This window comes from Pongo abelii, chromosome 12, assembly GCF_028885655.2.
Source record: "Pongo abelii isolate AG06213 chromosome 12, NHGRI_mPonAbe1-v2.0_pri, whole genome shotgun sequence".
Classification (NCBI taxonomy): domain Eukaryota; kingdom Metazoa; phylum Chordata; class Mammalia; order Primates; family Hominidae; genus Pongo; species Pongo abelii.
The window spans coordinates 42,543,864-42,571,797 of record NC_071997.2 but is presented as its reverse complement, the minus strand read 5'-3'; the positions used below and the strand labels follow the sequence as shown (position 1 = coordinate 42,571,797).

The window sequence follows — 27,934 nt, the reverse complement described above, 5'->3', positions numbered from 1 at the left end:
GGGCATGGGAACATTGTGGAGCCAGACCAGGAACGAAGGCGGCTTCAGAGGCCGTCTATGAGGACTTGGATGGGAGCAGGGGCAAGAACACCCAGGGAAGAGAAGGTAGGAGCCTTGGAGTAAAGGAGAACCAGCTCCTCTCCACCCACCAATGCCCTCCCCATCCCCAGATGAATGAGGTAATAATAATACCTGTAGCTGGACGTGGTGGCTCAAGCTTGTAATCCCAGCATTTTGGGAGGCCAAGGCGGGTGGATCACCTGAGGACAGGAGTTCGAGACCAGCCTATCAACCTGGAGCAACCCTGTCTCTACTAAAAATACAAAAATTAGTTGGGCATGGTGGTGCATGCCTGTAATCCCAGCTACCTGGGAGGCTGAGGCAGGAGAATCACTTGAACCCGGGAGGCGGCGGTTGCGGTGAGCCAAGATCATGCCATTGCACTCTAGCCTGGGCAACAAGAGCGAAACGCCATCTCAAAATAATAATAATAATAATAATAATATCTGTGTTGCAGTTGAATGATTACTGTGTGTCAGGCACTATTTCAGGTGCTCCGCATGGATTATCTCAGGTGATGCTCTCAATAAATCTCGGATGAGGTATTTTCCCCTTACTTTATAGACAGAGAAACGGAGGCACAGAGAAGGAAGCGACAGTTAAAGCTGCGAAGAACCTAACAAATTTCAAGATTGTAAGTGCCTTTTCCCAGGATGCCAGCAAGTACTGAGGCAAGTATGATTGCCCTAAGTGCCAACTCTTACTTGCACTTAGGTTAACACATTTACTTCCTCCTTCTGTCCCCCTCATTTTTATTAACTCTGTTACTTTTACAGCTTGTATTTTGAACTGCGTCAAACCCTGTTGGAATAAAAAAGGACATTTCTAGGAGATCAGTCTTCAAGATTGGCCCCAGTTTCCCCAGAGTAGGAAGAGGCAGGAAGCCAGAGCACATTATCTCTCCAGAAATAAAGTTGTTGCAGTGGCCTAACCATGTCTTAGAGTTACTGAAAACTCTGTTCTCTTGAGATTTCTCAAGAAAGGAAACCTAGCCTGCAAGACAAAATCCACCTGTAGTCAATTCCTACAGGAAATAAATTCAAAATGTTTCAAGCAAGGGCCACATGTCACCACCACCACTTTCCCACTGGCTTTGAATGTGGCTGCCCTCTGTCTCCAGACATTTCCCATTTCCCCCGGCATCTGTGGCTCTGTCCTGGCAGGGTCCAAGGGATGCTTGGGGTCCGGGTGGGGGAAGGGTGCTTTCAAGCACCCAGACAGCCAAGCCCTGATATGGAGACTGGTTGAGACTGGTTGTGACTGGTCTCAGGCCAGCATCTCATGGCAAGAAAGCTAAGTTTTGGTTGTGCCAGACAAACTGGTGGGTCTATTTCTCCGCCAACACAGGAGTATGGGAGGTCGGTCCACCCTCTCTAGATTTTACATGCCTCTGTCCTGGCTGCACATGGCCTGGTCTCTTCCCTTTGGCTTTGAGTTCACACATGTGGGCGTGATATGGCATAGGAGCCAGACAGAGGGAACAGAAGCACAGTTCTTGGAGCTTGAAATGATCCAGGTGTCTCTGGAGCCAGCTTCTGGATAGCACAGCATCCTGAATACTTCTTTAGGAAGACGTCTCTGGTGACTTAAACTGGGACTTCTCGTTTTCCCCAAGGCCCAGTTTCCTCAGCTCTTAAACAGGGAAGAAAGGCAACTTGCTGGAAACTCAGGAACTGTGTGTAATGAAGATCCTGCTGCAGAAAAGGAAGGGTCAGCTCGCTACCTGCACAGTCCAGGATGTGTGGTTTTAGGCTGAGAAAGTGAGGGGGCAGCAGGACGTGAGTCATCCCCACAGTCATCCCAGGAGGAGGTGGAGGGTAACAGCATCTGGCTTTGTATGGCTTCCCTAGCCTTTCATTCATTCGTCTGTTCAGTCAACAAATAGCCTGCTACGGATCTAGTGGATAAACAAGATTGACCAGCCTATGCCTTTATGGGGCACAAACTCCTTCTTGCATTGAGTTTCACACTGAGGACTGGCTGTGAATACAGCAGCCAAGGAGGCAAAGTCAATCTCTCCCCTCCCCCAACAGATCTGCCACTTCTGTACATGAACCACACACCTCGTCTTCCAGTACATCCTTATTTATCATTTGCTTTCTCTGCAGACCAGAGCACAGGAGACTGTGCCAGGCCACTCACTGCACAGTCCACTCCACCACTGCCGAGCCTCCTGCTCCCCAGCATTCCTCTTCCAAGGTCAGTGCCCCTCACTTGTCTGATCCCTTCAGCAAGAGAAAGCTCCCCAACAAGACCCCCACAGAGCTTACTGGGCACAAAAAGCTGAGTTTTCAGGGAGAGAGTAGGGCCTGGGGCTGCACCTCGGCTTTCCTGGTCCAGAAATTCAGGTGTTTGGGGCACTCAAAGAGAGGCTTCTGCTATTGGGAACTGCCTCATGGGAGACTGAGATTCTGAGCAGAACCCAGTTTCTTCATTTTCAGTGGGGAAGTCTATCTCCAATGATGGGACCCTCTTGCCCTCTGCCTAGAGCCTTCACTCCACCCTAGACCTGCTGAATGAGAATCTGCGTTCTAACAAGATCCCCATATGATTCATAAGCATGCTGCAGTTTGGGAAGCAATCACAAGAATGACTCTTGTTACCTGGTAAGTTTAGAAACAATATGTTAACACATTCCGTTTCAGTCAGATGTTCAAAAAACACGACTTTTTTCTATTTTAAGTCCTGTTTTTCTGAGCAACCGTTCCTACTGTTCTAGGTAAGGGATAGTTTAGCACATGGGACCTGGGGCCAGACTATTAGAAATTAGAGTCTTGTCTACCATTTACATGCTATGAGGTTGGGCAAATTGCTTAACTTCTCTGTGCCTCCCATTCCTCTGTAAAGTGGAAATAATAGGGTTGTTATGAGACTTAAATAAGTAAAATGCATAGCACTATCCCTGGCATTTAACAAGCATTTATTTGAATATTAATTGGGTTTGGGTATCCCCCAGTTTTGTTATTTTGTTTTTATTTATTTATTTTTTTTGAGATGGAGTCTTGCTCCATCATCCAGGCTGGAATGCAGTGGCACAATCTCAGCTCAATGCAACGTCTGCCTCCTGGGTTCAAGCAGTTCTGCCACCTCAGCCTCCTGAGTAGCTGAGACTACAGGCTCCTGCCATCATGCCCGGCTAATTTTTGTAATTTTAGTAGAGACAGGGTTTCACCATGTTGTCCAGGCTGGTCTCAAACTCCTGACCTCAAGTGATCCACTGCCTCGGCCTCCCAAGGTGTTCAGATTACAGGCGTGAGCCACCCTGCCCAACCCAAGTTGGTTGGGTTTTTTTTGTTGTTTTGTTTTGTTTTTTTGTCACAAGGCCTCACTCTGTTGCCCAGGCTGGATTACAGTGGTGCAATCTCAGCTCGCTGCAGCCTTGACCTCCCAGGTTCAGGTGATCCTCCTTCCTCAGCCTCCCCAATACCTGGTACTACAGTTGCATCCCACCACGAATGGCTAATTTTTGTATTTTTTGTAGAGACTGGGTTTCACCATGTTGCCCAGGCTGGTCTCGAACTCCAGGGCTCAAGCAATCCACCCACCTAGGCCTCCCAAAGTGCTGAGTTTGCAGCCATAACCCACTGCACCCGGCCTAATTTACCACCTTTACCATCTTTTAGGATGAAGTGCTTCTGTGGCTGGTCTCATCCATTTAGCACAGATTCTTGCCAGTTTTATTTTCCAAAAGTGATTTTCTTCCTGGGGGCAACTTACTGTTGCCCCAAAATATATCCATTTTAGGACTGTTCGTTTATTCAACCATTCAGCACCTACCACCTGGAGGGAATATGAAATTTTTAACTGTGACCTTGAATACTGCCTCTACCTTTTGTTTTGTTTTTTCACTCCTCCCTCTCCACCCATTTACCTCTCCCTTTTTAATGATGGTTATAAAATCAAATGTTAGTGCTGATTTGTAAAAACTATATATATATGTATATATATATATATGTGTGTGTGTGTGTATGTATCTATATATATAGGACTCATTCTCCTGTTTCCAGATACCTTCAAAGGCATTGTTTCATTTTATCTTCACATCTGTGTGATGTAGGCAGAGCAAGTATTTTTTTTACTCTATCACACGGAAATGAGGGTCTGAGAGCCTGCAGTCGGGCAAGTAGCAAGTTTTAGAGTAGGGCCTGGAGTCCTGCAATGGGGGTCCCTGGCAGGCAATGCATGAGAGACTCCAAGTCTACTATACCTCCCACCACCCTGTGTTAACTCCCCATTTAAGCCAGAGGAGTGACTTACAGGTATGGGGATAGGGATGGGATATTCAGGCCAGAGAAGGGAGAGAAAGGGACAAGGGAGAGAGTACTTCATGCAGTGACTTCAATTGCAAATACCTTATTCCATTGTCCCCACTAGAATTCACATTTATCAGACTTGTATTCTGATTATTTCACAATATATGGGCACCGAAACAATCAGACTAATAGGGGAAATAGTTTAGGGCAAGAGGAGCTCAAGATTTTTAAAAATTATTATAAAAATAATACATGCTCGCTGGGTGCAGTGGCTCATGCCTGTAATCCCAGCACTTTGGGAGGCCGAGGCGAGTGGATCACCTGAGGTCAGCAATTCAAGACCAGTCTGGCCAACATGGAGAAGCCTTGTCTCTACTTAAAATACGAAAAATTAGCCAGACATGGTGGAGCATGCCTGTAATCTCAGCTACTCAGGGAGTCTGAGGCAGGAGAATTGCTTGAACTCGGGAGGCAGAGGTTGCATTGAGCCAAGACCACACCATTGCACTCTAGCCTGGGTAACAAGAGCGAAACTCACTATCAAAAAAAAAAAAATTAGCCGAGCATGCCTGTAATCCCAACTACTCAGGAAGCTGAGGCATGAAAATCTCTTGAACCTGGGAAATGGAAGTTGCAGTGAGCCGAGATCACATCATTGCACTCCAGCCTGGGAGACAAAATGAGACTCCGTCTAAAAAAAATAAATAAATAAAATAAAAAGCTCATGTAAAAACTATACCATAGAGAAGAATATCAAGTGAAAAGTGCTCCTCCTTAGAATCTCAACTTTCTAGTCTAACCCCCCGACATAACTACTTTTAATCATTACTTGTAATATACACACACATATAGGTATTTTTACTATAATATATAGTATATGCCTTTTTTCTTTTAATCAGATGAAATCATACCATGGGGTTTCGCAACTTGTTCTTGATACCTTTGCACGTCACTGCATATAGATCTTCTTGCATGCCTTCTTTTATTACCTGCAGTGGAGTAGACCATTATAAAGCATGTCCTTATGCAAGTGGACTCTCTGGGTCATGGGCTATGCAAATATTTTCATTTTATATGATATTGCCAAATGTCCACCCAGCACATAAGAGAAAATGCCAGTTTCAAGGCTGGGGATGTTTTTTGATCCCCTTCTGATTACACATGGCTGGTGGTGTCGTGGCCCATCCATATCTCCTTTACCAACATTAATCCCAGCTTTGGCATCTCTTTAACTCTCAGTAGAATGAAATCTTTGGACGCTGATCCTCAGCAGTGAGGCGTTTTCTTTGCCTTCTCTTTCCAACTCTGTAGTGGTCATTTATTAACAAGCCTGTCTCTCCCTTTCACTGGTCCTTTCCATTTAGACCCTGGCCTCTTTCCTTACTCCATCCTCCTCCCAACCTGCACTTTCTGGAACAGCCCCACAGGGCCCAGCTGGTGGGTGCCTCCTTCTCCAGGGGTGTGGGGTGTATGGTTGGTTTTGTGGTGAGGTCATCCTCATGGTCACCTCCTTGCTTGTTGATGTTCCCTGCCATTGGCATGGTGGTTGTTATGGGATCAGCGTGGGTAACCAAACCAAACCCTGAAGAGACACAGCTTTGCTGCTAGGAATTTTAAATCTGTAGTTACTTACTGTCTCGGCAAAGGCTGGCTCATAATAGCTCTTGTTGCCAGCGGCGCTGATGATGAAACCAGCCCTCGCCCTCACCTTTCAGTGGTTACCCACTTTCACTTCCCGTCTGTCTGCTTATGCCTGGGCCGAAACAGGGACCACTCAGTGCCTCACTAATGTTTACAGCCCTCTGGATGATTTCTAGCCACCAGCTCTGATGGGCCCTATGATGAAGGAAGAAGAGAAGAAGCAGTAGCAAACGGGAAAAGGAATAATTGCTGGTGCTCTGGGTCCCAGCCCTGAGCTTTGAACACCCTTGGCCATTCCCAGAGAGTGCCTGGTCCATCCAGTTGCCTGACTTCCATGCTGCCTAACCACAAGAATAAAGACCAAGGCCAGGGGTACTGGGGCCAGGTGCAGGCTGGCAGGCCTGGCACACAATGGAGGAATAGGGGATGCAGCCTGTTGTGAAATCCAAGCTTAGCATCTCCATCTACCCCGTTCACCTCGTCTGCCTCTTTCTGTCTCATTTTCTCCTTTGTCCTCAGCGAATTCAGTACTTCCTTCTCACTGTCTCCTTCCCTTTTGCCTCCAAACATCTATGCCTTCCTTCTTGTTCCTACCCATCACTTCCACTGCCTGCTCCCTGAGATAGCAGTCTCTACCAGTCCACCTTCCTTCCCCTCCACCTGCTCTCCTCTACCCTGAAAGGTATTGCCCATTTCCGCACCCCTGCTGAAACTCTTATTGCCCCTTAGCTTCAGACGCCCCAGCCTCTTCTCAGCACTCTTTCTGAAACCTCTGCAATTAATAATGCTAATAGAGCACTTCCCTAGGACTGTCTTCTCCCCTGACACCTGTGTACACCCCACCTCTCTAGTTCCACAACAATTTCATTTTTCCTTATCCCCAGTATCTGTCCCTCCACATTTTTTTCAGGGGTTTCACCGAATCCATCCCTGCCCTAAATCACCACCTTCACATGCACTTTTCCACGAAGCCTCCATGTCCTGCCCCATAGCTCTCAATGCGGGCTGCATATCTCTTCTGTTAAATATAACATTTAAACCAAAATGTCTCAGCTTCTCACCTCCCACCCTGAGCAACCTCCCTCTCATGATTCCCCTGCTTCAATAACCAGAGCTGCACCTCTCTTACATACTCTGAAGCTTCAAGCCTGGTGTCCTTTGAATCCAACTTCCACACGGCATCAGTCTTTACATCCTCTGAGATTTCTCCCAAAGCAGTGCCTCTCCCAAATCAGAGCTCCCCACTCTGCCACCTTTTCCAGATTATTGATTCCTGGGTGGCCCAGTCCTGTATACTCTCCCCATGTGCCTTCATCATCACTCCCTTATGCAGACACCTCTCGGGGCCCTCTGTTTGTGGAATGGGGCCCAGCCATGCAGAGTTTGTCCAGTCCACACCCTCATGTCCTTCCCCACTGGGGAACCTCCCTCTCCCATGCTCATCCCAGGGCTGACTTCCCCCAGGCCGTGTGCACCTTACCTCTGTGCACCCCTTTATCATCTGTAGGAGAAGATCTCTTCTCTAAATTCAACTCAGAAATGCAGATGCCTGCCCTATGCATTGGGTCTGCCATTGTCCTCCCTCTTTGCCTGTATACTTGTTTTGTTTTCCCAGCAAAATCAGAAGCTCCTGGAGCACCTTTGCATTTCTTCATGCCCTGCTAAGATGGGGTTGGTAAATTCATAAACTCAGGGGCAAGGCCAGAATGCATATACAACAGGTAGACAAGAAGGACGGTGTTGGCTGCACAAAACCCATCTATAGATTGAATGGACCCGTGGGCCGCACCAGTTTGAGATCCTTAGCCAGGTGCCTGGCCCTGTCAGTGAGTTCATGAATCCTTTGTGGTGGATGCCCCAGAGGCAGCAGTCAGTCCCCAGCATCTGGCAGACTGTTGGGGCGGGTGACCTGATTTCCCTGGCCTGGTGTAGAAGGAGCAGCCTGCCTCAGCAGGCCCAGAGGTGTCAGCTTCTCACTCCGTGGGCTGTGCTGCACCTGAAGTCAGGTGCTGCCACAAGGCTCTGGCTTCCTGTGAGATCTAACCAGCAGTCGCTTTTCTCACTCATATACTAAGGAAAGAGTGGGCCTGCCCTTCCTCCACTCATGACCCACTCAAAGCTGCCCAGACCAAGTTTACCTGGAGTTTGTGGGGGTGATTTTGGCTGGGCAGCACCTTTATGCTCTGAAGCATTTGGGAGATGGGGATAGGGGTGGAGACAGAAGGACAAGAGGAGGAAAGGCAGAGAGCAAGATGCAGGGGGAAACAACGCCCTGGAAACCGGAGCCCTATTTTCACTCCTGTGGCCTGCCTTCCACCCCTACCCCTCCCACTGCCCCAGGCTAAGTCCACGCAGCAGCCCTTGACACCTCTCAGGTGCTTCCCAGCCTCCAGTCTCACTCCACCCCACCCAAGCTACACAGGCGGCGAGACTCAGTTGCTGAACCGTAAGTTTCACAAAGCCTTTCCCCACTGCCACTGCCTGCAAGACAAACTCCAGACCGTTCTGTCTGGCTGGAGCTTTCCATGACAGGGCCCTTCACTGTCTGTCCAGCTTTATTTTCCTCTGTTTCACCACGGGAAAGATGTATTCTGCCCAGTCCGGTTTGTCACCACCACCTCCTGTGCACTGAGGCAAGTGGCCTCACGTGGCTACCTTAGAAAGTTAACTTCTTCAGGAATGTGAGCTGCTCCCAAGTCTATCCCCTCATTCTCCTCCTGGCAGCAAGCCTGGGGAATCGCATGGTTACCCTAATTCCACAGATGAGGAGAAAGGGGCCAGAAGAGTTCAGGTGCTTCTCAAGACCACAGCACAACAAACAGAAGAGCTAGTCTCAACGCAGGCCCTTTTTGCTCCACAGTTCAGGGTCTTCCCACGTAACTTTACTTAAAGGAAAATTGTAAGCTCCTGAGAATGTGGGCTAGGCTGTACTTTTTTTGTTTGTAAATGTGTACATGGGTGTCTTGGTTCATTCATTCCAGGGGTGGAAGTCCTCTGCTGTAACAGAGGACTATAGACCAGGCGGCCTGTAAGCAACATAAATTCATTTCTCACAGGGAGGCTGGGAAGTCCAAGATCAAAACGCCAGCAGAATCAATGTGTGATGAAGGCCCGCTTTCTGGTTCATAGACAGCTGGCTTCTCACTGTGTCCTCAAATGAAGGAAGAGGAGAGGAAGCTCTCTGGTGGTCTCTTTTATAAGGGCACTAATCCCATTCATGAGGTTTCCACCCTCATGACTGCATCACCTCCCAAAGGCCGCACCTCCAAATGTTATCACATTGGGAATTAGGTATCAACACGAATTTGAGGGAGACTTTTTTTTTACCTTTTTTTTTTTTTTAGACGGTGTTTTACTCTTGTTGCCCAGGCTGGAGTGCAATGGCACGATCTCAGCTCACTGCAGCCTCCACCTCCCAGGTTCAAGCGATTCTCCTGCCTCAGCCCCCCCGAGTAGCTGGGATTACAGGTGCGTGCCACCACACCCGGCTAATTTTTTGTATTTTTAGTAGAGACAGGGGTTTCACCATGTTGTCCAGGCTGGTCTTGAACTCCTGACCTCAGGTGATCCGCCTGCCTCGGCCTCCCAAAGTGCTGGGATTACAGGAGTGAGCCACTGTGCCTGGCCACAAACATTTTATCTAGTGACATTTTATCTATTGCTCGTGGGTTACAACTACAATATGTAACAAAACAGAGCTAGGTAAATAATTAAGAGGAACAGTCATGCATTTTTTTTGGTTTTGTTTTGTTTCTTCTTCTTTTTTTTTTTTTTTTTTGAGACACTCTCGCTCTGTCACCCAGGCTGGAGTGTAGTGGCGCTGTCTCTGCTCACTACAACCTCCTCCTTCCAGGTTCAAGTGATTCTCCTGCCTCAGCCTCCCAAGCAGCTGGGACTGCGGGCATGTGCAACCATGCCCGGCTTATTTATTTATTTATTTTTTTGAGTTGGATCCTCGCTCTGTCACCCAAGCTGGAGTGCAATGGCGTGATCTCAGCTTACTGCAACCCCCGCCTCCTGGGTTCAAGCAATTCTCATGCCTCAGCCTCCCTAGTAGCTGTGATTACAGGCACTCGCCACCACCTTCAGCCTATTTTCTTAATTTCTTTCTTTTTTTTTTTTTTTTTTTTTTTGAGACAGAGTCTTGCTCTGTCACCCAGGCTGGAGTGCAGTGGTGTGATCTTGGCTCGCTGCAACCTCTGCCTCCTAGATTCAAGCGATTCTCCTGCGTCAGCCTCCTAAGTAGCTGGGACTATTAATTTCTTAAGTGGTGGCCAGGCGCGGTGGCTCATGCCTGTAATCCCAGCACTTTGGGAGGCTGAGGTGGGCGAATCACGAGGTCAGGAAATTGAGACCATCCTGGCCAACATGGTAAAACCCCATCTTTACTAAAAATACAAAAATTAGCTGGGCGTGGTGGTGCACCTCTGTAGTCCCAGCTACTCAGGAGAGTAGGACTCTCCAGCTGAGGCAGGAGAATCGCTTGAACCCGGGAGGCAGAGGCTGCAGCTAGCTGAGATCATGCCACTGCACTCCAGCCTGGGTGACAGAGTGAGACTCTGTGTCAAACAAACAAACAAAAAAATTTATTAAGTGGTGATGTTTCTATACAAAGTGAAGGGATAACCGAGTTCTGTAATTGAATTACATCACTGCTCCCTGCCCTTCTGCTCCACCGCAGTGTGCCCTGGCCTGCCTCTCCCTGCTGTGACTCCAGAGCCAGTGGTGACCCCCTGCCCAGGCAACAACAGGGAAGAGATGGGCACCTCTAGACCCCAAGATGCAACAGTTCCTTTTCTCCCATTCACACACTCTTTTTGGCCAGCATTTCCCTGGCCGGGCTCCCTCCAGCAGCTCAGTTGAAGAGCTAGCCACCTAAAAAAGATTTGCATTACAGTACAGTGTGACAAGAGCCATCAAAGAGCTGTGCACACAATATCACTGGGGTACCAGGCAGAGTCTGGGGAATCTTTGTGGGGTAGGGACGGGTGTGTTAAAGGAGTGAAGGAAAGATATAAGGCACCGAACAGGAAAGCTGCAAAGAGCAGGCCCTAGGAGCTTGAAGTCCATCATCATTGTCAGTAAGCCCCGCCTTGGCTTCTACTTCTTAATGAGGCCAGACTCTCTCAGTCTGCAGATCAGAGCAAACAGAAGCCCTCATTTGTTTATAGTTTAATCCTAACCCGATCCTAGCTTGGAAGCAAAGCTTCTCTCACTTTAGCAATGACAGCTTCTCCGTACACTTTAGGACCATGGCCTTCCGCCTACAAGTCCCCACAAGCACTTTTTTAAAAAAAAAATGAAATTAAAGAAAATATCAGAGTGCATCCAACAGAGTAAGTATTATTTCATGAAACTTTTGATTCAGTGATGTGTGTGTATGAGTCTGGGTGGTAATGCCAGCTGTATTTCTTACTGAGATTTTAAAAGTTAAACTTTAAACGTTTAAAGGAAAACATCCGTTCATCAAATATTAAGTATGATCAGAAACTGTATCTTGTTCTAGGGTAAAGAAAAGAGCAAGACTTGGCTCCTTCACTTAGGAAGCTGTGAATCTGGGGGCGAAAAGACAAACATACCACTAGGACAGGATGTGAAAACCACACTGACAAAGTGGCGTCAGAGTGCCTGGAGTTGGGAGGAGGAGCCACCACCTTCCAGGGACCCCAGTGCCCCTGGAGGAGGTGGTGTGTGGGCTGGTCCTGAAGCGGGCTGCAGGAGGAAGCGTGTTCTCGGAGGGGATGGGGGCGTGGATGGACAGCTGTAGGCTGGTGTGGGAATCCAGGGCAAGGGGCTGCTGGACAAGGCTTGGGCAGAGGTGACAGGAGGGACACAGGGGCAATGATGACAGGGAGGAAACGGTCAAAGCGGACCAGATATTGACTTTATCCTGTGGGAGATATATATGTGTGTGTGTATATATATACACACACACACACATACACACATACACACACACACACACAGTGGCACGATCTCAGCTCACTGCAACCTCCGCCTTCCGAATTCAAGCGATTCTCCTGCCTCAGCCTCTCCCGAGTAGCTGGGATTACAGGCACCTGCCACCATACCTGGCTAATTTTTGTACTTTTAGTAGAGACAGGGTTTCACCATGTTGGCCAGGCAGGTCAGACATGTGGGATATTTTTTGTTGTTTCAAAAGGGGATAACAATGGGAGGCAGCGACTTGAGGGCCAAATGTTGCATTTGTCCTCGTTTCAAGGATTTTTCGGGTTTATCTGAACATTCATCCTGATTAAAACTTAGGATACGGTGAAGCAGTGGTCTGATAGGAATTCTCCATCTTTTCATTTTGTTCATGTTTCCTCCTTGCCCTCCAGCTAGACCCAGCGTTGGTATGTGGCCACCTTCCTTTCCCACAAAGCCTTTTTGCTTTCCTATTTCTTCTCATTATCCCCACTGTTCACCAACTCCAGCTGCAGAAGGGACCCAGAAGGGGAGAAGTGTTTTCTTCTAACACCTCTCCTCACCCCTGGGGGGGCTACAGGCAAGCTGGCTTTAGAAAGAGACAGCAGGGCTGAGAACTTGCTTTTCAGCTCAGCAAACAGGGAGTGGCTTAGAAAGTAGAGACAAAAGAGAAAAGCAAAAACAACCAAAGGAGCAAACGTTTTGTGCAAAAACATTTTTTAGTCGCAGATCCAGAATATAGAGTCTGCTTCCTCCTAGGTAATCTCTTGGAGCCCAGTAATTGAAAGGGGCGGCAAATATCCAATATCTAAATGTAGCTGTCTAAGGGCTAAAGTTAGGGACTGGAATTTACCAACCTCACCCCAGCCTCATTGTGGACATCTTCCTTCCATGATGTTCGTCTTGACTTGGAACTCTTATATTAAGAGTCATCCAGCAGCGTGATGGACGTCCTTCTGTGTCGTTCATTCCTATGCAGAAGCTGGTCTCCTTTGCTCTTAACACACCAAGCTCCTTTTAACCCTTTGCTCCAAGTGTCTTCTGCTCTCTGGAGTTCTCTGGCTGCTTTTCTATACCTACCTAAAATCCTATATCCTCCAGGAAAGCAGCCCACACAGAGTGCCCAGAATTCCTAAAATCTTTTTGGTCTTTAAATCTTTTTGTTTTGTTTTGTTTTTGAGACAGAGTCTTGCGCTGTTACCAGGGCTGGAGTGCAGTGGTGCGATCTTGGCTCACTGCAACTTCCGCCACCTGGGTTCAAGAGATTCTCCTGCCTCAGCCTCCCGAGTAGCTGGGATTACAGGCACCCACCATCATGCCCAGCTCATTTTTTGTATTTTTAGTAGAAACAGCGGTTCACCATGTTGGCCAGACTGGTCTTGAACTCCTGACCTTGTGATCCACCCACCTCGGCCTCCCAAAATGCTGGAATTACAGGCGTGAGCCACTATGCCCGGCCTGGTCTTTAAATCTTTATAAATGATAAAGGAATTATTCATTCCCTTATGTATAACCTCAGGATGTTAAATGTTTGTCCCTGAGATGTTAAGTGTTGTAAATTCTTGGAACTCAGAGACACTAAATCATCCTTCTGTGCCTGGCTCAGAGCTGAGGATATAATAGGATTTCAGAATTGAGATCTAATATAAATCTGGTGCAAAACCTGAGTTCAAGTCCCTGGGAGCTTGGGAGCTTCCTTTGCCTCCTTCCTAAAGGGCAATTCCCCTTTTGTAAAACTAGACTAGTCATCGTACCTACCATTTAGGGATGCTGCAAGGGTTAAACTAGAAAATGTTTAACATGTTACTGGGATTAATTATTTTTACTACAAAATGGTAAGATAGAAGTCAAAGGGTACATTTTATTTGCTTGTTTCTGCTTGTGTTCAACTTTAGCGTTTTCCCTGTCCTTGTGAGTTTTATTTGTATTTATTTTTGAGATGTGAAATATTAAAATGATTTTAAAAGTCAGGTCAGAACAAAAAGAGGACCGGGTGTGGTAGTTCACACCTGTAATCCCAGCACTTTGGGAGATGGAGGCAGGAGGACAGCTTGAGCCCAGGAGTTCAAGACCAGCTGGGCAACATAAGGAACCCACATCTCTGCTAAAAATAAAATAAAATAAACAAAAAGAGATATTCCTAGGAGTCTCATTCCCCCTCATTCCCTTTATTTCCATCCTGTTCCTACCATGCCCTGCAGGTAACTAATCTCATCCATCTCTGTTTTTTTCTTTTTCTGTTTCTTTTTCCTTGAACAAATAGGTAAATGTGGCCGGGCGTGGTGGCTCACGCCTGTAATCCCAGCACTTTGGGAGGCCGAGGCAGGTGGATCACGAGGTCAGGAGATCAAGACCATCCTGGCTAACACAGTGAAACCCCATCTCCACTAAAAATACAAAAAATTAGCCGGGCGTGGTGGCGGGCACCTATAGTCCCAGCTACTCGGGAGGCTGAGTCAGGAGAATGGCGTGAACCCGGGAGGCAGAGCTTGAAGGGAGCTGAGATCACACCACGGCACTCCAGCCTGGGTAACAGAGCGAGACTCTGTCTCAAAAAAAAAAAAAAAAAAAAAGGTAAATGTTCTGTTTCCTCCTCTCAAAGGTATACTTGAGACAATGTCCTTTCGAGACCAGTTTTTCAGGACTCTGGCCATCTTTTGCACATGTTGGTTGGGAGGTTGGGAGGTGCTAGGCGGGCAGGAGCTCTGTGACAGTGGCCTTAGTTGTGTCCTAATCCTCCCCTCATTCTTCACATGACTAGCTGTATCATAAATACTTACCCCAGGTCCCAAAGGTGTCTCTATGATTGGTAATGGGGCCACAACCCAGTTCCTGCTACCCAGGAGACTGAGGTTCAGGTTTCCTGCCCTAGTGAAGCATCCCCGCCAAGCTCAGCATGGCCTGCTGATTCTCCTGGAGATGGAGGTAATGCAGGTACAAGCTTGGATTTCTGAAGAACCACTCTTGGTGCTTGCAGAGCCACCACAAGTACCGGCCACACTCCTGCAACCTTCACACCTTATGAGAAAACAGCACTTTATGCTTCTAATCTGTATATATATATATATTTTTAATGAGATCTGAAGAATCAAGGCCAAAAGACGCCTGGGTGTTTCTCTGTAGGACCTCATTTTAAGGAGGGAAAAACCTGAGTAAATTAAAGTTTGCAGCCCTAGGGCGGTGGTCCAAGGCAGTGGAGGCCCACCGCTGGAGGTATTCATTGGAAAAAGCAGTGGGAGTGGAGAATTCTGTCTCGGAGTAAGCTGTCCACAAGTCTGCTCGGAGGCTGTGACTCACTCTGAGGAAAAGGAGTGCCCTGTATTCTGGAGGAGGCTGCTTTCTCCAAACAGGAGATCTGTGGCCAAGGAAGGAAATGAAGCAATCCAAGACTGATCAGCATCCATGGGGCAGGCAGAGCTAGACGTCCACACCACCCCCAACTCTTTCTGCTTTATATTTGCCCTGTGCCCCCAAGGAACAAACAGCACTAAAGAACTGGATTCTGGTGAGAAGGGAATCAGGCCCTATCTTGGGCCCTCTCTGGACCTTCGTTTGCCCGTCTCGAAGGTTAAGGGGTGAACTGGACAGGGAGGAAACTGGCAGCCAACTCATGTCCCAACTCAGCCTGTGGCTGCATTTTATCTTACTCACAGTTAGAAAAACAATTCCATTTAGGTGCCTTTGCACAAGGCTCTTTTCTCCAGTTCGGCATAGCCACTACCATTTCCTGCCATCTTACCCTAAGTCAGCTTCACAAACTCAGGCTCCCTGCCTGCCCTTTGAAGTTATTTGAAATGACAACTCTAGCACTAGCAGCAACCAAGTCCCTTCCAGCTCTGGGGTCCCTCCCGAGGATTCTATGCCTCAGAGAAACAGTGAGTAGAAGCAGGGTGAGCAGGCTGCCCTGGGATGAGAAGGAGATGATCCTTAGTCTCGGGATGCTACAGAGGGTGAGTGTGGCAGCATGCCAGGGCTGAGCATCTGCCAGGCAACACCATCACGGCTTAGGGAGAACTCAAAAACAGCCTTTTTTTACAGCCTCCTGGTGCATCCTGTTTCTCTGGTGCTGCTGCCACCAGCAAGTGGGCACCATGCCCACCCTGCAGTGGGCAGTGAGGGGGCTAGGTGCCCATCTGTCCTGTCTCCTAAGCAGGTGCTGGGAAGATGGCGCCTGAGCTCAGGCTGCCCTCTGCTGGGTGAGCACGGAAGCTGCTGTGGGGTCAGACTACAGAAAATCCCACGGGAAGGAGGCACCCTCTCTCAGATTCTCCACATTCGTGAGGTGGGAATGGCTTGATTGTGGGCTGCTGCATCCCTGCCACCTTCCAAAGAAGACTCAGTCTCTAGGAAGGTAGTCTCAGGTCCTGTAAGTCTGCATTTAAACAAAATCCCTTTCTTTCTTTTTTTTTTTTTTTTTTTTTTTTGAGGCAGAATCTCACTCTGTTGCCCAGGCTGGAGTGTAGTGGTGCAATTTCAGCTCACTGCAACCTCCGCCTCCTGGGTTCAAGTGATTCTCCTGCCTCAGCCTCCCGAGTAGCTGGGACTACAGGCACCAGCCACCATGCCCAGCTAATTTTTGTGTTTTTCCTAGAGACAGGGTTTTACCATGTTGGCCAGGCTGGTTTTGAACTCCTGACCTCAGGCGATCTGCCAATATCAGCCTCCCAAAGTGCTGGGATTATAGGCATGAGCCACCGTGCCTGGCCCCAAAATCCCTTTTCTGACATAGGGCCTAGCACAACGATGTGCTCAGTAAATATATATTGAATAAATAACTAGGCCAGCGGTTACCTACGGTAGAAACTGCTTCTGTCTTGTTTGGGAGGGCAACTTTATTGTTTTTCTTCCTCAACTTCCTCTAACAGGCGCTAACCCCTGATGTCTACTCGGGGTCCTGCCTGGCTGTCCCAATTCCAAGCTGGTGCTCTGGCCTGGGCATCTTCCTCCGGGCTCCCCAGGGCATGGCTTCTCCTAGTTCCTCACACCCAACCCAGGTTCCTGCTGAGATAAGCACAAATCCCCCTCTTCTCTCGTCATTTCCTTCTGCCTTCCATTTGAACACCTGGATTCTCGTTCCGCCTTGAGCTCACCGGACTTAGAGATATTCTCTCCTTCCTGAGGCAGCCACAGGGTGTTTCTAGCCCACTTCACTATTAACTGTTATTACTTGACACATGGACACGTGTCCATGGGGTGCGGTGGGCAGCAGGAAGGGCTGGGAACTTCTGGTTTCTAGGAGGAAACTCTGGGGCCCCCCTAGGGTTGTCCTGGGATAGGACCAGGCCCAGTTTGGGGCTGGGGTAGGGCTGTGTGGGACTGAGCTGAATGCCCCATCAAAGATGAACTTTTCTTCAAGCATATTTCAGGTGTTCTCACTTAGCTCTACACAATGATCTCACCAGATGTGGCGGGGGGGAAATGGGGCTCCCTTGGGTTTTTCCTATTATACCTATTTCTCTTCCAATTTATATTTCCTAATCAACAATAGAGATCTGTTTTTGATTAGCTAGATGAGATACATAGGAAAAATGCGGCCGGGCACTGTGGCTCACACCTGTAATCCCAGCACTTTGGGAGGCCGAGGCAGGTGGATCACAAGGTCAAGAGTTCAAGACCAGCCTGGCCAACATGGTGAAACCCCCATCCCTACTAAAAATACAAAAATGAGCCGGGCATGGTGATGTATGCCTGTAATCCCAGCTACTTGGGAGGCTCAGACAGGAGAATTGCTTGAACCCAGGAGGCAGAGGTTGCGGTGAGCCAAGATTGCACCAGTGCACTCCAGCCTGGGTGACACAGCAAGACTCCATCTCAAAAAAAAAAAAAAAAAAAAGGAAAAATTCAAAGGGCTATAGAGTCAGTAAAAAGTTATAGTCGCTCCCACCCGTTCCCCCATTTCCCTTGCAGAGACAGTCTGCTGCCATTTTCTTGTGGATCCTTCTAGAAACAATATCATGAACATAGTTATATGTATATAGGCATGCATTCAGTCAGTATTTGAACACCTGCTCTGATTCAGGTACTGTTCTTCTATAAAACATATAAAAATCCTTGTTCTAGAGAACCTACATTCTAACAGGAGGCAAGGAGTCAGAGAATAAATGAGGTAAATCAAATATATGACATGTTAGATGTTGATACATGCAATGGAAAAAACTTACACAGGGTAGGTGAGTTGGGGTGTGGTCCCAAGTGCCTTTCCCCTGGGCTGCGTCTCCTCACCCTGAGAAACCTGGGGCCACACGGCTGGTGCAGCTCTCAATTCTGGTTTCTCACACTCAGGAACCCCACCCTTCCCTGGTGAGTCAGCCCTTCACGTGGCTTCCTGATGTTGAAGGGCAGGCCTCCCTTACTGCCTCAAGGCTGTTCATCATCTTCAGCTTACATCCTGGGTCAACGTTGATGACTACTTTGCTGGCTTTAATTAAGTGGTCTATGGGCCAGGAGAATAAGGATCAACATCATCTGGGGACTTGTCAGAAATGCAAATTCTCAGGCCCCACCCCAATACTACTGGATCAGAAACTCTAGGTTGGGGTCCAGCAATCTGCATGGTTTTTGTTTTAGTTGTTGTTATTGTTTTAGAGACAGGGTCTTGCTTTGCCGCCCAGGCTGGAGTACAGTGGCTATTCACAGGCACAATCATAGCGTGCTGTAGCCTCAAACTCCGGGGCTCAAAAGATCCTTCTGCCTCAGCCTCCCAAGTAGCTAGGACTACAGGCGCACCCTACTGCACCCAGCTGAGCAATCTGTGTTTTAAAAAGCCTTCCAGGTAGCTCTGATGCATGATAAAGCTTTTATGAACCTCTGCTCTGCGGAAATGCTTTACCATCTCACATGCCTACCAGCTGTGGTCATAAGCACACATTTTATATAATCGTACCAAGTTTTGAAAAATCTTTTCCAAGTTAAATCCTAGACAAGTGTACAAATTATATGTTAAGAAGTAACAGATAAATCTTACAGCCCAATTATTTGAAAGTAAGAATCAAGTCATTTGAGTCTGGGCCTCCGAAATTTAACATGTAAGAATATTCATAGAAAATTGACTTTGTCCTAAATTCTTATCCCTAAATCCTGTTTTATTTTATTTTTTATTTTTTTTAAATTTTTTTTTTTGGTTTTTTCTTTTTTGAGTTAGAGTCTTGCTCTGTCGCCCAGGCTGGAGTGCAATGGCACGATCTCAGCTCACTGCAACCTCTGCCTCCCGGGTTCAAGCAATTCTCCTCGCACCTCAGCCTTTTGAGCAGCTGGGATTACAGGCGCCCGCCACCATGCCCGGCTAATTTTTGCATTTTTAGTAGAGATAGGGTTTCACCATATTGGCCAGGCTGGTCTCGAACTCCTGACCTCATGATCTGCCCACCTAGGCCTCCCCAAGTGCTAGGATTACAGGTGTGAACCACTGCACCCAGCCCCAAATCCTGTTATTTAAAAGATGACAAAATTTGAGCCTAGGCGACATATCAAGACCCCATCTCTACAAAATCTTTTTAAGAAATAGCCAGTTGGCTGGGCGCGGTGCCTCACCCTGTAATCCCAGTACTTTGGGAGGCCAAGGTGGGTGGATTACAAGGTCAGGAGTTCAAGACCAGCCTGACCAATATACTAAAAATACAAAAATTAGCTGGGCATGGTGACACCCACCTGTAGTTCCAACTGCTTGGGAGGTTGAGGCAGGAGAATCACTTGAACCCAGAAAGTGGAGGTTGCAGTGAGCCGAGGTCATGCCACTGCACTCCAGCCTGCATGACAGAGCGAGACTCCATCTCAAAAAAAAAAAGAAAAGAAAAGAAAAAAGAAATAGTAAGGCATGGTGGTGCATGCCTATAGTCTCAGCTACTCAGAAAGCTGAGGCAGGAAAATCACTTGAGCCCAGAGGTTCAAGCCTTCAGTGAGCTACGATTGACACTGCATTCCATCCTGGGCAACAAAGAGAGTCTCTGTCTCTACTGAAAAAAAAAAAAAGAAAAAATTTGGAAATAAATGAAATTAAAAGTGCAAGTTATTAAAATACTGCTAAATAGCAATAGATAATGTATCTTCCTCTTTACACTTTGCAGAAGAAACGGTGAATGGTACTTATTAGGCAATGTGTAAAGCACTTGACATGTGTAATCTTATCACATCAGCACAAATGACACACGATCCAAAGAACATTTTTGGCTCCAACTTACAGATGAGTAAGCAGGCTCAGGGAGGATCTTTCCTGAGAGGCATTTAGCAGCAGAAAGGGCCAGGAATTTGGGTTCTGTAATGTCAGTCTGTGCTCATTTTACTGGAAGCCACATGTGTAGATACTGGTATTATCTGAGCCTAATCCCTGGAATCTCTATGGTCAATTGGAGAGAGGCTTAGGGAGATCAGGGGATAGATAGGTCTTGGCCAGAGTCCACCTCACAGTGGGTCAGGTAGGATCCCAGGCACGCCGTGTGGCTATTTTGCCAGCCTTGCTGTCCTTACCTGAGGAATGTGGTCTGTCATGGTGGGAATGCCCAGTTAGAATCCTTGAAAGGGCCACCTACAACCAAGATAATAACCTAAAAACAATTCTGTGGAGGAAGACGCGGTCGTAGGTGCTGAGGATTTCTGGTCCGCACTCTCCTGCTCCTGACTTACCGCTGTTCACTCTCGCCGAGGAACAAGTCATTCAGGAAGCCGCGCGGCAGCCATGGCTTTTAAGGATACCGGAAAAACACCCGTGGAGCCAGAGGTGGCAATTCACCTAATTCGAATCACCCTAACAAGCCTCAACGTAAAATCCCTGGAAAAGGTGTGTGCTGATTTGATCAGAGGCGCAAAGGAAAAGAATCTCAAAGTGAAAGGACCAGTTCAAATGCCTACCAAGACTTTGAGAATCACTACAAGAAAAACTCCTTGTGGTGAAGATTCTAAGACGTGGGATCATTTCCAGATGAGAACTCACAGGCGACTCATTGGCTTGCACAGTCCTTCCGAGATTGTTAAGCAGATTACTTCCATCAGTATTGAGCCAGAAGTTGAGGTGGAAGTCACCATTGCAGATGCTTAAGTCAACTATTTTAATAAATTGATTACCAGTTGTTAAAAAAAAAAACAATTCTGTGCCTGAGGACATTGCAGAAATTAGTTCCATAAAGATTTGAAAGATGCAGGGCTACTGATTTCCATAACACCACTATTACCTCACCTATTTGGTCAGTGCAAGAGGCAAATGTTGGTGGAGAATGAAGGTGGATTAACACAAACATATTCATGGGTTTGCTTGTCCCGCCCACAGCACTTCCTCCAGCACCATATATTCATAGATTTACAAATGCTTATTCAATTGCAATGATGTCTTACACACAAATTATTTGTCCATGGGCATGTTTTCATGATAAAAGATGTTAAGCTATGGGCCATGGCTATGGAGTTCCTGCTTACTACATGCCACATCTCCTAGCAGCAGGCAGCTTCACAGAAGGTAGTGGAAAGACCTGCCGCAGCCTTAATTATGGTGGCAGTGTGGGCTCCACATCTATGACTTTACAACGTGTAGTGAACCTTTGGATACCTCTCAGAATTTCCCATCAGGACCTAAGCAGTCATTCCATGAGCTGCTAGAGTATGGACTGCTAATGATTCACAGGTGAAACCTCTTCCAAGAATGTCCTTGGCCCACAGGAACAGTCTTACCCAAGGTCATGCACCCTTCCCAGTGTAGGGACACACAGCCTGTTCTAAGGATATGTAATACTTCTGTCCATAATAGCAAGTGATGTTGCCATTGGAAAAATGCTACAATAAGAAGAGCATTAGTGGGATGAGAGCACATCCAGGACCCACTGGGCTCCCTGAGCCCAGCCATGTGGTGTGGGTGAAGCAGTACAGGCGGGGAAAAGACCACTGCACTGAGGAAAAGAGCTGGCAGAGGCCAGCGTGCTTAAGAACAGTGTCCAGGCCAGGCACAGTGGCTCATGCCTGTAATCGCAGCACTTTGGGAGGCAGAGTGAGCAGATCACAAGGTCAAGAGATCAAGATCATCCTGGGCCACATGGTGAAACCATATCTCTACTAAAAATACAAAAATTAGCTGGGCATTGTGGCATGTGCCTGTAGTCCCAGCTACTTGGGAGGCCGAGGCAGGAGAATCGCTTGAACCCGGGAGGTGGAGGTTGCAGTGAGCCAAGATCGAGCCCCTGCACTCCAGCCTGGCATCAGAGTGAGACTCCATCTTAAAAAAAAAAAAAAAAAAGCAGTGTCTGGCAGGCTGTACAGACTGCACTCTACTCAGGCCAGTTAGCTCTAATGATCCTTTTCAGCTACAAGTGCCAGTGACTGGCTACTCTGTAGAATGGGGTCATCAGGCATCAAAGGAGTCACATAATGGCATTACAAGATGGCCAGACATCCCTTGATCCCAGAGGAACATTTTGTGCCCAGGATCCCAGAGGAACATTTTGATCCCAGAGGAACATCTTCATGGAGGCATTGATACACCAAGTCCCTAAGGATGCCTGAAGCTGGTTCACAGTGGAGCCCACTAAGTTACAGGCTGGTGGATTGTTCTTGGCCCCTGCAGCTGTGCAGCCACAGGGGAAAACAAAAGCTGTTTAAAATTTTGCACACAAAAAAAGGTACTACCCAGTGGACACAGTTGGGGACAGTGGTGGTTTTCCTGAAAAACCCCTCCAAAATGCTTGTTGCTGCTTTTTCATTGATTTAGAGACGGTAGCCAATGGGCTGGCAGTGCAGGCCTGTGCCTGGAAGCAAGACTAAATGATCAAGTCTCAACTCCTATGGCAGTGAACATTATGGTATCAGACTTTTTTTTTTCTTTTTTTCTGAGATGGAGTCTCCCTCTGTTGCCCAGGCTGGAGTGCAGTGGCACGATCTCAGCTCACTGCAGCCTCCATTTCCCAGGTTCAAGTGATTCTTCTGCCTCAGCCTCCCAAGTAACTGGGATTATAGGTTTGCACCACTGTGCCTGGCTAATTTTTTTTTTTTTTTTGTATTCTTAGTAGAGACGGGGTTTTGCCATGTTGACCAGGCTGGTCTCGAACTCCTAACCTCAGGTGATCCACCATGCCTGGCTAATTTTTTTTTTTTTTTTTGTATTTTTAGTAGAGACGAGATTTTTGCCATGTTGACCAGGTTGGTCTCGAACTTCTGACCTCAAGTGATCCACCGCCTCAGCCTCCCATGCTGGGATTACAGGTGTAAGCCACTGCACCCAGCCTCAGATTTTATTAATACTACACCACTGCCCTCTGTTTTATGGATGTGGATGTCCATAAAAATAGCATGAGTGAAATTCAAAACCTGATCAGACTTGTGCCTTCCAGGTAAGGACAACTGAATACACCATCACAGAGGCCACGGCATTCTGTCTACAATGCAGGACTGGGACCCAAAGCAAAGATGAATGACTCCAGCACAGGAAGCCACCGAAGTCTGGTAAATGAGCCTGTCAGTCAAGGGGCAAAGAAAACTCCAGGGCACATATAAACTCAGGACACCAGATTCTGGCCAGTCCTGGCAAATAGGCTACATAACCTCCTAAATGCTCTGCTTGGGGATGCAATTAAACACTGCCTACAGTAGGCACCTTTCTGGGTATGGCATGGCAATGTAGGTCCTCACCACAGATAGGAGATGTAACATAAATTTAGGGACTCGCAGATGACCTGTGTTACATACTGAGATTCCCTGAATGTATCTCATCAAATGATGCTGCATTTATAGTCAAGAGTACCCAACACTGGCCAACCACCTTGGACATTGCCAGGACATCTCAGGACCCTCATCACCCACAGGCAATATATGCCATAAAAGGATGGAATGAGGCTGGGTGCCGTGGCTCACACCTGTATCCCCAATACTTTGGGAGGCTGAGGCAGGTGGATCGCTTGAGACCAGCCTGGGCAACATGGTGAAACTCTGTCTCTACATAAAATTCAAAAAATTATCCGGGCGTGGTGGTACACCCCTGTGGTCTCAGCTACTTGGGAGGCTGAGGTGAGAGGATCACCTGGGCCCAGGAGGTTGAGGCTGCAGAGTAAGCCATGATTGAACCACTGCATTCCAGCCTGGGCGACAGAATGGGACCCAGTGTCAAAAAAAAAAAAAAAAAAAAAAGAGAGAGAGAGATGGAAATGGATGCTTAAAGGAGAAACTAAAAAGGGTACATAGAGAACCAAAGCTCAATTCTCAATAGAGTACACACTTAGACAATATGGATTCTAAATGTGCCAATACCCCAAAAGGGAACTTCCTTTTTAAATAGAATCTGTGTGAGTTTGAGGAGTCAGGGAGGAGGCCCAGACTGTCTGTAAGAGACCCAAACCAACACAATATACTCTCATTCCTCATTCCTCCTTTCCCTCCCATGCTCACCCCTGGGGAAACCAAACTATTGGAATTAGCAAGTAGCTAAAAAGTCAGGGGTGGGAAACTAACGTAATTTTTTTTTTTTTTTTTTTTTTTTTTGAGACGGAATCTTGCTCTGTTGCCAGGCTGGAGTGCAGTGGTGCAATCTCAGCTCACTGCAACCTCTGCCTCCCGGGTTCAAGTGATTCTTCTGCCTCAGTCTCCCGAGTAGCTGGGACTACAGGTGCCCACCACCACGCCCGGCTAATTTTTGTATTTTTAGTAGAGACAGGGTTTCACCATATCGGCTAGGCTGGTCACAAACTCCTGACCTCAGGTGATCCACCCACCTCGGCCTCCCAAAGTGCTGGTATTACAGGCGTGAGCCACAGCGCCCAGCTTTTTTTTTTTTTTTTTTTTGAGACGGGGTCTTGCTCTGTCGCCCAGGCTGGAGTGCAGTGGCACAGTCTTGGCTCACTGCAACCTCCACCTTCCTGGTTCTAGAGATACTCCTGGCTCAGCCTCCGAGTAGCTGGGACTGTAGCTGGGACTATAGGCATGTGCCACCATGCCTGGCTAAATTTTAGGTATTTTTGGTAGAGACAGGGTTTCTCCATGTTAGCCAGGATGGTCTTGATCTCCTGACCTCATGATCCACCTGCCTCGGCCTCCCAAAATGCTGGGAATACAGGTATAAGCCACCATGCCCGGCCTAACCTGATGCTTCTTTTACTGTCCAGTTGTGCTCCCTGTATCGGGGCAATTATAGATACTGATGATATTGATCATGAGTATGAAGTGATGACTCCCAAAGTGGTCCCGGCATGGCCCACTATGTGAGGGAGTGGAAGATGTTCTAGATGGCACAAGTTGCACACACACACACGCACACACACACGCACACACAAAGCTGCACTGCTTAGGAATAAACTCAGCCATATGGTGTGTATTAGACCGAATGAGGACTGCAGGGACTAGCTATACCTATCTCATGGCCATGAAAAAACATCAAAAGCCCAGGATGGTGGTGAAGGAACACCCTAGATCTCTCTTGGCTCTTGCCTGCAGAACACCTGCCTTGGCCTGTCATCTCAGAATCTTTTCGTCACATTGTCCAGGCTATCACCACTGCCCTCAGTCTAACTACTACTCCCATTCTATCGAGAGACCTTAAATCGAGTACCTCTAACTTTAGAAGTGGAGAACTTCTGCCCAAGACATCAGAAAAAAATAATTTTCTGGACACTTAGGTTTCTTTCCTACTTACTCCTATCCTATTATTGCTGGTATCTCTGGTCCCCTTCCACTACCTAAAAATATAACACAACTTCCTTGTGTTGCTCAATCTATCTTACCCCTCCTGACCCTGCTGATAAACCTTTAATAGCTCCTTCTGCCTGGGCTCGATGGCTCATGCCTGTAATTCTAGCACTTTGGGAGGCTGAGGCAGGTCGATCACTTGAGATCAGGGGTTTGAGACCAGCCTGGCCAACAGGGTGAAACCCCACCTCTACCAAAAATATGAAAAATTAATTAGATATGGTGACATGTGCCTGTAATCCCAGCTACTTAGGAAGCTGAGGCAGGAGAATTGCATGAACTCAGGAGGCGGAGGTTGCAGTGAGCCTAGTTCGTGCCAAAGCACACCCGCCTGGGGGATGGAGCAAGACTTCATCTCAAAAAAAAAAAAAAAAAATAGCTCCTCCTTTGAGTATTTTGGAAGTATTCTTCCAGGAACTATTCCTTCTTTCAGGCTCTTTCTGATACTTAAAAATCCCAGCCTCCAGTCTTATGAGAATTGGACCTTGACCTCACATCAATACTGTGCTGCTGCTGTGGTCACCCAAACCTATCAGCAGAGTCTAATTCACCCTGAGCGGGACGTAGCATTGATACTAGGTTGGGCTATGATAGCCGGAGACTTACACTCTTACAGTTTTGCCCCAAATGAATAGCACTTCTTATGGTGGATATCAGGCCTATAATTGCCTACCACGCACCCAATTTGGGCTATCAAGTGTGAGTGGTAATGGATGATCACATTGCCCTGGATTTTCTGCCAGCCAGCCAGCCAAGTAGGACGTCTGAATTAATGACATACCTAACTGGCTTGGCTCTGGATGGGAAGTCTGATTGCAGCCTATCTTTTTCCAAGCAGGCCTAATTGTCCTCCTGGGAGTCATCGTCATGGTTACTCTCATTTAATGTTGCCTAAGAAAAAGGATTTGGTCCAACCCTCTACCAGTACATCTAAGGTAAGTGATGGAGAATTTCCAGGCCAGGCACAGTGGCTCATACATGTAATACCAGCACTATGGGAGGCCCAAGTGGGCAAATCACTTGAGCTCAGGAGTTTGAAACCAGCCTGAGTAACAAGGTGAAACTCCACCTCTACCAAAAATTCAAAAATTACCAGGTGTGGTGGTGCACACCTGTGGTCCCAGCTACTTGGGAGGCTGAGGAGGGAGGATCACTTAAACCCGAGAGGCAGAGGTTGCAGTGAGCCAAGATTGTGCCACTGCACTCCAGCCTGGGCAACACAGTGAGACCTCATCTCAAAAAAAAAAAAAAAAAAAGAATTCCCAGGCTCAGCGCAGTGGCTCACGCCTGTAATCGCAGCACTTTGGGAGGCCGAGGTGGGTGGACGACTTGAGGTCAGGAGTTCAAGGCCAGCCTGGCCAATATAGTGAAACCCTGTCGCTACTAAAAATATAAAAAATAACCAGGTGTGGTACCACATGCCTGTGGTCACAGCTACTCAGGAGGCTGAGGCATGAGAATTGCTTTAACCTGGAGGCAGAGGTTGTAGTGGGTCAAGATTGCACCACTGCACTCTAGCCTTGGGCAACAGAGTGAGACACCATCTCAAAAAAAAAAAAAAAAAAAAAAGAATATCCAGAAGAATTATCAGCAGGGTATGTGGAAGGTCCACAGTGGTGGTGTGGAGTGCCAACTCCACAGTGCCCTGGCGACCCTGCACGTCTCCACTTAGGCCATGTAGACAAGGCTCAACCACAGTCTGACTCCCCTTGTGCAAGAACACCCGAGGCTCCTGAAACATGGTGAGATTGTAACCACCCAGTAAGTTCACTTTGCCCCCTGCCTAGACAGAGGCCATTTTTCAAGACAGGGGAATTACATGGAGAAAAAGTAATTCATGCAGACCTGGCTGAGCAGGAGACCAGAGTTTTACTATTACTCAAATCAGTCTCCCTGAAAACTCAGGGATCAGGAGAGAGATTCAAGATGGCCGAATAGGAACAGCACCGGTCTGCAGCTCCCAGCAAGATCAACGCAGAAGGTGGGTGATTTCTGCATTTCCAACTGAGGTACCTGGTTCATCTCACTGGGGCTGGTTGGACAGTGGGTGCAGCCCACAGAGGGTGAGCCGAAGCAGGGTGGGGTGTCGCCTCACCTGGGAAGCGCAAGGGGTTGGGGAATTTTCCCCCCAACCCAAGGGAAGCTGTGAGGGTCTCAGCCTGAGGAAGTTGGGCACACATACTGCGCTTGTCCCATGGTTTTCACAACCTGCAAACCAGGAGATTCCCTCTGGTGACTACCCCACCAGGGCCCTGGGTTTCAACCACAAAACTGGGTGGCCAACTGGGCAGACACCGAACTAGCTGCAAGAGCTTTTATTTTATTTTATTTTTCCATATCCTAGTGGCGCCTGGAACGCCAGAGAGACAGAGCTGTTCACTCCCCTGGAAAGGGGGGCTGAA

The 27,934-nt window shown here is 47.6% G+C and overlaps 1 protein-coding gene and 2 long non-coding RNA genes across 3 annotated transcripts; 2 read left to right on the top strand and 1 right to left on the bottom strand.

Annotated features, from left to right (window-relative positions):
• Window positions 1–795: 795 nt before the first annotated feature.
• LOC103889790 (uncharacterized) lies at window positions 796–18,157 on the bottom strand. Its single transcript, XR_654152.3, has 4 exons — window positions 18,044–18,157; window positions 5,225–5,302; window positions 3,674–3,840; window positions 796–1,754 (listed from the first exon to the last, which is right to left on the bottom strand). It is a non-coding gene; the product is annotated as an uncharacterized LOC103889790 (long non-coding RNA).
• Window positions 18,158–20,434: 2,277 nt separating this feature from the next.
• Window positions 20,435–20,961, top strand: LOC129057585 (small ribosomal subunit protein uS10-like). The gene has a single exon (XM_054547776.2). The coding sequence runs from the start codon at window positions 20,554–20,556 to the stop codon at window positions 20,911–20,913; it is 360 nt and encodes a 119-aa protein (XP_054403751.1). The 5' UTR covers window positions 20,435–20,553; the 3' UTR covers window positions 20,914–20,961.
• A 2,232-nt stretch (window positions 20,962–23,193) lies between these two features.
• On the top strand, window positions 23,194–27,605 carry LOC103889791 (uncharacterized). Its single transcript, XR_008522300.1, has 3 exons — window positions 23,194–23,300; window positions 26,371–26,467; window positions 27,438–27,605. It is a non-coding gene; the product is annotated as an uncharacterized LOC103889791 (long non-coding RNA).
• The last annotated feature ends 329 nt before the right edge of the window (window positions 27,606–27,934 follow it).

Bases quoted from the DNA above. Each gene is read 5' to 3' on its own strand.
- LOC129057585 (XM_054547776.2), top strand. From the start codon at position 20,554: ATGGCTTTTAAGGATACCGGAAAAACACCCGTGGAGCCAGAGGTGGCA.